At 37.5% G+C, this 11811-nt stretch overlaps 1 protein-coding gene across 1 annotated transcript; it reads right to left on the bottom strand.

Moving 5' to 3' along the window:
• Positions 1 to 7100: 7100 nt before the first annotated feature.
• LOC136235895 (cytochrome c oxidase subunit 6b-3-like) lies at positions 7101 to 11811 on the bottom strand. The gene is made up of 4 exons (XM_066025978.1): positions 11652 to 11811; positions 10417 to 10499; positions 10218 to 10299; positions 7101 to 7381 (listed from the first exon to the last, which is right to left on the bottom strand). The coding sequence occupies exons 1-4, from the start codon at positions 11676 to 11678 to the stop codon at positions 7328 to 7330; spliced, it is 246 nt and encodes an 81-aa protein (XP_065882050.1). The 5' UTR covers positions 11679 to 11811; the 3' UTR covers positions 7101 to 7327.

Below are 11811 nucleotides of genomic sequence, written 5' to 3' on the forward strand. Positions count from 1 at the left end.
AAAAAATATACTTCTGCTCTTGCTGATACTTCCATCTAGAATGCCAAGGCACTTCAGCTTATTCTGAGCGAGATGAGTCAGAATGGATTCTTCTCTAGTGATGGCCAACGCATGGGCAAGGAAATCTATAATGGCTTGAATAAGAGCATTGAACATCTTCTGAACTAAACTGAACAGCTAAATTCCAGGTCTGTTCCAAGCTTCACCAACAAACCTTCTTCCTCCGCTGACGAAAAGGGGGAGAAAGAATCAGAGAAGAACAAGCAACTAAAATCCTCTCTTCCGACCAAAACTAAGAACCCAAATCCACCTAGACTTAACCTTAGACCACCTAACTAAATAGTCTAAGTAGGTTCTAGGATTTTGTATAAGGTAGATAAGATGTTAAGCTTAATGTTATATATTTGCTTCTGTTTATCACTTCTGATATTTAAATACTATACTATGTTCAATTCAATGCTTCCAGTTCTGAACTATTTTACTACTCGTTTAACATATTATTCCTTCTGAAATGTCTTACATTACGCTGCCATGCTCTGATAAATTAACTTAGAAGTTTCAGAAAATATTTAAACATCAACTTACATCAAACTCTGATAATAACTTTCATATCTGATGTATATATGCCTTTGATACTAATTCGTTATTTCTTTTAAGCTCTGAACCAATTTTGCTATTGAACGTTTTAACATTTCTGAGTGTTTTCAATGTTAGCAAATTTCAGTAGCTCAACCCTTATAGGGGAGTATCCAGAAGCAAGAGTAAGTTCATCAATTCTGGGGGAGTAAGTGAAATCTATTCCTTCTCTGACATTTTTTATCACCTTCAAAAAGGGGGAGATTGTTGAAACACAATTTCCATAGAGTTTTTGATTATGATAAAATAACTATTAAGGAATTAGATTCCCAAAATATTTAATTTCGGAATTGAATTAAGTTGTTTTTATGCTAATGTGTTTGTTAAAATTTTGATTATAATTTAAGCATAAATTGAAGACAACTTAAAAAGGCCTTGAAAGAATTAAAGGCCCAAAGCTTAAGTCTGGCCCAGAATCCAGAAGCTAGATCCGAAACCAAAAGCCCATTGACATCCCGTCAACTTAGGCGTTCCAAAAGAAGCAAAACCGACAGACGACAGAAGACCCTCTCATTCAAATGTCTCTATCTATCAACCATTTAAGGAAAGATTCAAACTGGATGGCTGTAACTCTAGAAATCAGAAGACGATCATTGATGCACTGCTGAACGATCGACAGAAGCCTGATTTTGTCAACGACAATTTTCCCCTTGTAGATAAACTGGTGCAGTGGACCGAAGCATTTTAGAAGAAAAAAGACAAGAGGATTTTCCCTCCAACGTCTCTTTTGAATTTCAAATGGTCTTCTCCAAATGCTCCACTATAAAAGCCAAACCAAGAGTTCATTTTCACAACTAATCTTCACGCGAAAAAGAGATTTATCTTCAAGTGAAAAACTAGAGCAAAATTGTAATACGCATTCATTTTAATATTTGTGTAAATCCAATAGAGAGAGTAGTTCAACTGAGTTCTATATCAGAACCAGTTTTCTATTGTAAATCAGAAGCTTTGTTATTGCTTCGGTTATAAGCGAATGACTAGAGAGATAAAATAGTTGAGTGTGATTGTAAAGGAAGGTACTTTACAAAAGCTCTATCTATTGCAAAACGGTTTGTGCTCTATCCGTTAAAGAGTTCTTTAGTGGATTAAAGCTCAGAAGAAGGAATTTTGAGGACTGGACGTTGGCGATAGGCTGAACCAGTATAAATCTGCTGAGTGACTTATTTCTTAACTCTGCTTTTATTACTTCTGAATATATTACCTGCTGTGATTCTTTATCTCACACATAAGCTCTGATTATTGTGTGCTAACTAAACCATCATCTATCCTGAGAATAGTCAAAAGCTCTACTAAACGAGTTGTCCTCTGAGCGCATACATCAGAAGCAGAATCAAGCTCAGTAGACTGATTAACTCAGTAAACTGAACTTGTCTTTGATTCTAAAGGGACCAATAGTTCCATTCACCCCCATTTTGGAACTAATCTAACCTCACAAGGGACCGACAAAAGATTGTGTGCACCAAAGGAACATTCAGTTTGAAGTCGGGGATGAGGTGATGATATAGGAGAGACTCGCTAGTGCACCAAGTAGCAAATTTCGGCCAAGGAAGTATGGTCCGTATAAGGTAACAAAAAGGTCAATGCTAATGCCGACCATTGGCTCTTCCAAACTGGTTAGGTAAGATGTCACCGTCCTTCAACATACGTGATCTAAACCCGTACAAACCGGATGCACCTCTTTAGTTTACTAAACATGTGCCAGGGTCCAACTCCTTTGAAGAAGCAAAGAATGATGAGGGCATCTCTTTGAGATGCCCAGTGCAATAGTGAGGGGAAGCTCACACGGCGTGTCACCTAAGCAATACGTCGTGTGAGCCAGGTACTGAAGGAAGGAGACGTTGGATGAAGACCCACAAAACGTGTCACATGGCCACACGTTATGTGGTTAGCTTGCTGAAGTTCCTGGAGTTTTTGCATAAATTCACACAACGTGTGCCTTTCTTCACACGCCGTGTGGCCATTTTTTAATGACCACCGAGGAAGTCCCCAAGACCGTGCTGAGCCACATGAGTTTATTAGCCACACGACGTGTCAAACAGACCACACGTTGTGTTGAATTCCTTCGCAATGAATGAGACAAATCTGCCACCAGCCTACTTCAACTTGATTACTGTTTTGCCATCCATTATTTATTTGTTGTCTTGTCATTGAGCTCTATTTATTGATTTGCCACTAATTTTCCTCCCTCTCATATTATCCCTATTTTGTAAGTAGAGATTGTAATCCTAGTAAGGACTTTAGGGTCTTTTGATATTTAATTGTCGGAGGTATTTAAGTTCCTACATTTTTAAGGATGAACAACTTTTTATCAATCAAATACAAATTCCTTTTGGAAGCAAGATTTCTAACCTATACTTACGTGTTTGGTGGATGCCTGGTTTATTGCTGGAGATTTAAATGATATTGCTCTTATGAGTGATCAAAGAGGGGGAGGGAATCACTATATTAATCGGTGTCTTAATCATAAACAAAATATGGATTTGTGTGGTCTATCGGATCTTGGTGCTGTTGGTCATAAGTTTACTTGGAAACGTATACATTTGTTCGTTTGGACAAAGTTTATGCTAATATTGTGGCTCAAAGTAGGTTTCCTGAAGCGGCTGTGTTGAATCTCCCCTTCCGTCATTCTGATCATTGTCCTATCTTAGTCAGGTTGGTGAGAGCTCCTCGTACTAAAGGGATAAGACCTTTTAGGTATCTGGTGGCTTGGGAATCTCATCCCGAGTTCAAAAATTTTGTTCATGATAATTGGAAACCCCAATCTAATGTTCTACTGGCTGTAGAGGAATTTAGAAGTAATGTGGTGGGATGGAATAGAAACATTTTTTGCCACATTATCAGAAGGAAACATAAAATTCTAAGTAGGATGGAAGGCATCCAACGTATCTTGGTGACCAGATTTGACCATAGTTTGAATTGTCTTCTTAGATCCCTCCAGAATGAGTTGGAAGCGGTGCTGAGGCAAGAAGAGTTGCTTTGGTTTCAGAAATCAAGGAAAGCTTGGATTAAGGATGGAGATCGGAATACGAGGTATTTCCATCTTTCTACTGTTATCAGAAGACAGAAAAATCGGATTGATGCTATCAAAGATCCTAATGGGAATTGGGTTTATGAGGATGATGATATCCGTCTCTTGGCCCTCAATTTCTATAAAGAGTTATTTAAAGAAGACTCGATGGACTTGGATAGAGCTCTGTCTAGGACTACGTTTCCTATGATATAGTGAGGATAAGATTATTGATGCTTTTCACCCTATTGATCAGAAAGAGATTAGTCAGGCGGTGTTTAGCATTGGAGCTATGAAAGCTCCTAGGATTGATGGGCTTCCGACCGGTTTTTATCATAAACATTGGGAAACTATAAAATATGGAATTTACAGTTTTGTCAAAGGGGTTTTTAATGGGTCTGAGGATATTAGGCTAGTGAATAAAACTCTTCTGGTCCTGATTCCTAAAGTGGAGAAGCCTTCTTCTTTCTTGCAAATGAGACCTATTAGTCTGTATAATGTGCTTTATAAGGTGATCACCAAAATTGTGGCTAATAGACTTCGGTGTATCCTCCCTGATATTATTAGCCAAAATCAAGGTAGTTTTGTCCCGGGGAGACAGATGATGGATAATATTGTTATCACTCAGGAGATGGTTCATTCGATGAAGGTCAAAAAGGGTAAGCGTGGCATTGTGGCACTGAAGCTGGATCTGGAGAAAGCTTATGATCGGCTTAACTGGAGTTTTCTTCTTAATAGTTTGGAGAAAGCTGGGATTCCGGATAAATGGAGGAATTTAATTGAGGTTTGTATTTCTTCTCCTATTTTCCAAGTTTTAATTAATGGGGATTTGTCCGAGGAGTTTACTCCGTCTCGGGTATTCGTCAAGGGGACCCTATGAGCCCGTTCTTATTTGTTATCGCTATGGAGAGGTTAACTCATCTCATCCAAGATGCTGTTAGCACTGGAAGGCTTCATCCGGTTTCCATTAATAAATTTTGTCCCCCGATCACTCATTTATTCTTTGCTGATGATGTTATGATCTTTGTTGAAGGAAATGAGGAGCAAATTGGTGTGATTATGGATATCCTTACCAACTTTTGTTCTGCTTCAGGTCAAAAGCTTAATATCCAAAAGTCTAGAATGTTATGCTCTAAGAATATGGACCAAAGGGTTTGTAAAAAGATGAGTGAGATCTCTGGTATTCCTCTAACCAAGACTTTTGGTAACTATCTGAGGGTTCCTCTCCATAGTGATAGAGTGTCGAAAGCTTCTTTTAAAGAGATCTTCAATAAGACTAATAATAAGTGTGCTAATTGGAAAGCTAAATCCCTATCTCTTGCGGGCCGTCTTACCTTGATCCAGTCGGTGAACTGTGCGGCTCCTAATCACTTAATGCAAGCTTGTAGGCTGCCTGAGCCTGTTCTTAATGGCCTTGATAAGATCAATCGTCGGTTCCTGTGGGGGGACTCGGAAGAGGGGAAGAAAATTCATCTGGTTCCTTGGAAAGAGGTTTGCTAAGAATAGGGGAGGTTTAGGGATTAGACAAGTCAGGGACAATAATAAAGTGTTGTTAATGAAGCTTCTTTGGAGAATGTGGCAAACATCGGATGCTCTTTGGGTTCGGTTATTGTGTGGAAAATACAGAAAGGATAGGATTTTTGGGGGTCCGAAAGAGAGAGTTCTTAATTGTTCTTTCTTATGGAAAGGGGTTAATGCTGTGTTTTCTGAGTTTTGTTCTGGGATTGGTTGGTCGGTGGGCAATGGTAGATCAATTAGTTTCTGGAATGACACATGGCTTGGGAAGAAACCTTTATTAGAGGTGTGTACTTCTTTGCCGCCTTTGGAGATTCGCAATTGGAGTATTGCTGATGTGGTGGATTCGGAGGGAGATTGGGTTTGGTCGAGATTTGATACTTACCTTAATCTGGAGACGCTACTGAAGATTCGTGGAGTTAAAGTTAGTAGTAGAGAGGAAGATGGGGATAATCACTATTGGTCCCTTACGAACAATGGTACTTATTCTTGCAAATCTGCTTTTGAGGCCTTCAGTCTTAACTTGAATACTCCTCCTTCAATCGCTTGGAAGAATATTTGGGCCTTAAAAGTTCCTTATCGCATTAGGAGCTTCCTGTGGGTTGGTGCAAAGAATAGGTTGCTTACGAATGTGGAAAGGAAAAAACGCCATTTAGTGGAGGCGGATACTTGTAGTATATGCAAAGTCCAGGCAGAAACCATCTGCCATGCTCTTAGGGATTGTGCGAAGAGTAAAAATGTGTGGAGGAAAGTGATTCCGGTCCAGTTGCTACCTGATTTCTTTGCCCATTCTAATCATGATTGGTTTATAGATGGTGTTAATGGTTTGTTATTGCCTGAGCTGGAGCATGGTGCTATCCTCTTTGCCGTTATCTGTCACCAGCTTTGGCAGTGGAGGAATACTGATATCTTTGGAGATGGAGCTATTGTTATCCCTAATCTACTTGATTATTTCTCCAAGAAAATTAACACTATTATTAATAGCTTCAAGGGGGAGAATTTAGCTAGTACTAGCCAGGGAACTGTTGAGCATCTATTTGGATGGAGTAGACCGGGTGAAGGGATTATGAAATTAAATACTGATGGCTCGTGTCTTGTGGACGGCAGAATTGCGACTGGAGGGATTTTGAGAGATGTTGGTGGTAATTGGGTGTCTGGCTTTGCTTAGAATCTGGGGGTGGGTTCTTCCTTTACTGCTGAGCTCCGGGGTATCTTCTCTGGGCTTAGACTGGCCAAAGATCTGGAGTTGAAAAGGCTGCTCGTGGAATCTGACAACCTTGAAGCGGTCAAAATGATATCTGATAATAAGGCTAGGTGTTTAGGCAGCCATAACCTAGTTAAAGAGATCAAAAGATTGTGTTCTTCCTTCGATACCATCATCTTTGGACATGTATTCAGGGAGCAGAATAGGGTGGCAGACCGCCTTGCTGCTAAGGACCATGCGAGGATGTTGGGAGTATCAACTTTCTCTTCTCCTCCGGACTTCCTTTTTTCTTTATTGTCGAATGATCGGGTGGGGATTAGCTTTCCTAGGCTAATCCCAGATTAGTTGTTGGGGTTTTTTGTTTTTTCTTTCCCATTCCTACCAAAAAAAAGAATTAACTCTTACTAATTAAACTAATGAAGAAACTTCTTTTATTGATTTAAAATCAAAATCAGTTCACTCGTCATCAAAGAGCAGACAAAACTCTGATGTGACACGTTGACCGGAAAATCACCACTTATTTCCAATTATATACATCCTAAAAGAAAAGTCACCATTAAATTATATTTGCATGTAAAACTAAATTGGAATATATTTATATGTAAAAATGAAAATTATACACCAGAAAGAAGAAAAAGAAATGTACATCACGCCAAGATTAGTGTGGATACTTGAAACCAGTGACTTCTTTGCTTGTTGGTTTACCTCAAGTACTTGTCAAGTGATCATGAATAAATGTGGTATAAATGCAGCATGATATTATTAAAGAACAACTCAGTCCAATGTGTAGGAAGAATTCCCAAAATTTCTTACCAACAAAACAAAATAATTTTAAGGGATTGAAACCTCCAAAGGATTTATTATTCCAAACAACGCAATAAAGATATACTAATTTTCATAGACAAAACTGTCTGATGGAGGAAAACTGGAAACAGCAGAAAACAAGGTCTTCGAACAAGGAGCATCTACAGGGGCCCTGGAAAGGTTCCATTCTCCCTTTGTTCGTTCCATCTGCCTATCTGATAACCCCCCATTAAACAAAACAACAAGGTTAGTTCAAAGAATTTACTCCAATTTTTATGTTATAACATTATCAGTTTTAGCACATAAACAAGAATCTTCCATTAAGAATCTTCCATTAACAATCACAAGGAGCTATTCATCAGGTACGGTACCTACAGTTTAATGTGCAATTCAATAAGATTCTAATCAATATCAACAGTGCCAGAACTCTCTCAACCTTCCTTTGGCTTTCACTTGGATCTAATTGGCTATTGTGTTACTGCACTTATTAAATTTTGTGACTTACTACTATACTTCCTCATACGAGCTATTTGAAGATCTACCTTCTCTTGCTTACTGCATGGTAATGCTATAAATCATTAACCAAATTTATATGAAAAGTTTCAAGAGGCAACATGAAGAAATCGATAGCCTCTCTTTTACAGACACCCAAGAAAGAGTCTTGACTACACAAAAGACAACTGATTTGTTGGCAGTAACACTTAAAATCAACAAAAGGTTTATGAGAACTTTTGAGCAGTATACCAGTCGTCCATAAGAGGTCAAGGTCAAGAAAGACACTAATCAGCTGCAAGAACAACCAAACTGAAAATATTGAGATCAATGAGACAAGAATTGCAGCCTGCAGGTCAACATTAGGGGTGTCAATATGGGTTCGCGGGTTGTAAACGTGTCGTGTCGACTTACTCAGGTGACCCATTTATTCCAACCCTGACCCAACCTATTTAATAAATGGGTCGACTCGGCATGATTCGTTTAAGAAGCGGGTTGAACGTGTCAACCTGGCTAACCCATTTAATTTTGCAACTCCATAGTAAAAAAATATTCAACTAAACAAAATGAAAAAGAAAATGAGAAACTAAAAAAACGAAACAAATAAATTCAGTATCTAATTTGATTAAAGCTAGCCAAACAAAGAATAGGAACCACGATAATAATAATAAAAAAGAAGAAGCAAAACAACTACCTAGATTACCAATTTGATTACTATTAATTCAATTGATTATGAAATTCATGCCTTTGAGATCGAAACAAGAACAAATAGAAGTTAGGTTCAAGCTTTTGGAATTTTTTAGCATAGATGATCTTTGATTATTAATGTGTATTTTGTTGGATAATCCATGAATTTGTTGTGTAGTTATAGCCCACTACACTACACCATCATGAATCTGATTTTAATATAAAGAAAAGTTTAAAAACTTTTATAATAAAAAATAAAAATTTAGAGACCATAATTAACCTGGTTTAGATTGATAGCCTATTATTTATTATTTTATATACCATAGGAATAAAGCATATTAAAAGCAACTACATGGGTTCTAGATTAAAGGAAAGCATTCACTATCCTAGAAAAAAGAACTATTAACAGTCCACTAGAGTACAAAAGCCGTCAAATCTCATGGTCTCTCAAAATCAATACCTAATTTCCTAGAATTTCTTAGGCTTGCAGTTTGGGATAAATGAGTGTAACCGACTAAACCTGAATCTTATGGATAGGAACAAGAGGCAAAGGACAATTTAAGTATATTAAAAGCAACTATATGGGTTCTAGATTAAAGGAAAGCATTCACTATCCTAGAAAAATGAACTATTAACAGTCTACTAGAGTACAAAAGCCGTCGAATCTCATGGTCTCTCAAAATCAATACCTAATTTCCTAGAATTTCTTAGGCTTGCAGTTTGGGATAAATGAGTGTAACCGACTAAAGCTGAATCTCATGGATAGGAACAAGAGGCAAAGGACAATTTAAGTAGAAAATTAAATCAACAAAAGACTCACTTGTGGTTGGAGACTGAAGCGCTCACCAGATGTCAATGAAGAGAGACATGCAGCACAAATTGTTAGGGAAAGAAAGTTGGAAACCTAACGTGTTTTGTATATATATATATATATATATATATTAGGATTAAAAATTAAAATTACTTTAATATCCATAAAACATTTTTATATTTACATGATATATGGGTTAGATGGATTATATGAGTCGGGTTATATGGGTTCACGGGTTGGGTTGACACGACTTATAGACTCGTTTAAATTATACGGGTTACAACGAATTCACGAGTCAACCCGCGACCCGACCCGTTTATTTTATGGGTTAGGCGTGTCGACCCATTTATGACCCAAACCCATTTATCTCAACCCTAATTCGTTTAATTTCCGTGTTACGCGAATCGTGTTGTGACCCATATTGACAGCCCTAGTCAACATGATAATCAAAGTTGAACAAAGGTTGCACCGAAACATAAAGAACTGGGAATAGCCATTCAGTTTTGGTTATTTTGTTCAACTTCTTTTTTTTTGGATGCTTGAACTGACAAGTTACATTAAGAAAAACATGATAAACTTAAACATCTGCCTTTAATAAAGAAAAAATCAGTTATTTAGTATCAGCAGTTATAACCTAGAAATCCAGCATAGTCAATTTAGATAGAAATATAACTTTCATACTTTTTACATAGAAGTTGAAGAAAAAAATTGAAAAATACAGCAGAATATCATCATTCAACAAAAAGGACAAATAACAACAAATGCAAAATATGTGTGTATATGCACTTGCGTGTTTCGGATCTCTGCATGTGTGCAATAATTAGTTTTTCAACATTTTCATAACAGCAGATCACATGTAGAATCCATAAAAAGCCTTAGCTAACCATTAAGAATATAGTACCACCTCAACTATCTTGAACTTTTTTTTTCCCCCTTACAAATAACAGTCAACAGCTTAACTTATAAGTCAAAGAATAAGAAAAGGATTCTCCCTTGCTTATTTAAGAAAGCACTAGACTTAACATACTTCTTAGCATGTAAAAATGATCTAAAATACTTACCCATTCACCAGGGCAAAGAGAACGGTAATATTTGGCAAACTTATCACATTCTTGAGCTCCTTCTCCCTTAGCAGCTACACAACTGGTGATTATCATAAGTTTCAGAATCACATTTGAGAGTTATCTATGCCAAGCTGAAATTGTACGGTGTACTACAATGAGATATCATATAATTAATTATAAGCAAAAAGTTGCTCACCGATGAAACTCAATGTATCGGGTAAAACAATGCCTTGTTTGATTTGTTGTTGGAAAACGAAAATCAGCAGGTGCTGTCTTCAGCTGAAAAAAGGAACCCCAAAAACAAAAGTTATTCCTTGCAGAAGTAGCACAAACGCACACTGCAACAAGCTGTCAGAAACCAAAGGTTCCTCCTGTCCTTAACCGGATTTTTTCCAAGAAGAAAAATATGATTTTGTATGACCAAATAGTATGAAAAGGCTAAGGTTAAGATATATATTCGTATGTTTTTATTTTACCTGTGTGATTTCCTAATTGGAGCATGAACATGCAGCTGCTTCAATGCATTATAATTTTCATAACAGTGTCTTGCAAGTTATTCGGTTACAGCTAAAACCAAAGGTTTCACAAATTATTGGTGAACTGGTACGGCTTTAGCTTACCTCAATTAAAAACAGACAACTTCAAATTTTAAACTGAAAAAGGGGCACTGAAATAGCTATATGAAACATTTGGGAGATACAATCTAGTGTCCAATCGTCAAGCAATTCCACTTAACAATAAGAAATGGCAAGGCAAGGCCAATTTATCTTAACATAACATCATTACCAAGAAAAAAAGAAAGGGGAATCTCCATACCAGAATCCCATTTCCAGCAATAAAATTATAAAACATTTCCCTACTCAGTAGTGCTTGTTTTATTAAAAGAAAAAAATAGTCAAGCAAATCCATACATGAGTTCAATTTCAAAAATGTTATCCCAACTCTGATAATTTGGAAAAACAATCACAACTTTGAAAGGAAAAAGAACAGTCAGAGAGAGCATCGTCGCTAACGTTGATTGAGTCCATAAAAATAATAAATGTCTGAATTCGCCGATCATTTGATATGGACAGACAACCAGTCCCACTAAACAAATAACTGAAGACGCCGAAACGATTGAGTCAAGAAATGAACCAAGGAAGCCAACAAAGCATCACGGATCTAGCTAATCTCAACCAGTGTCTTGGGGTGCGATCAAAATTTTTGCACTTCCACAAGCCAAAACCGACGTCGTGGTTGGGACAAAATAATAAACGCTAATTAATATTAAACAATCAAATTATCAGGGGTGGTTCCCGGAGGCTGGGGGTGCTCCGGCAACCAGAGCCCCCTGCATCCGCCCCTGTTTGATTCAACAATTATATCAATTGATGGAAAGAAATTGAAAAGTGCAGGCAGGATGAAAAGCATAAAACAGAAAGGATAGTGTACCTCAGAAAGCATCACGGATTCGGCCATAGATTGAAAGTTCCAGAAGAGCGGCCTTGAGCTCGTCGTAGAGGAATAAAAGGGGAAGGAAAGGAAAGGAAGGAAGGGAAAGTGGACGTGGATGTAAAATCCTACTGAAATATGGGATTGACCAAGCAATGCG

Source organism: Euphorbia lathyris, chromosome 7, assembly GCF_963576675.1.
Source record: "Euphorbia lathyris chromosome 7, ddEupLath1.1, whole genome shotgun sequence".
Classification (NCBI taxonomy): domain Eukaryota; kingdom Viridiplantae; phylum Streptophyta; class Magnoliopsida; order Malpighiales; family Euphorbiaceae; genus Euphorbia; species Euphorbia lathyris.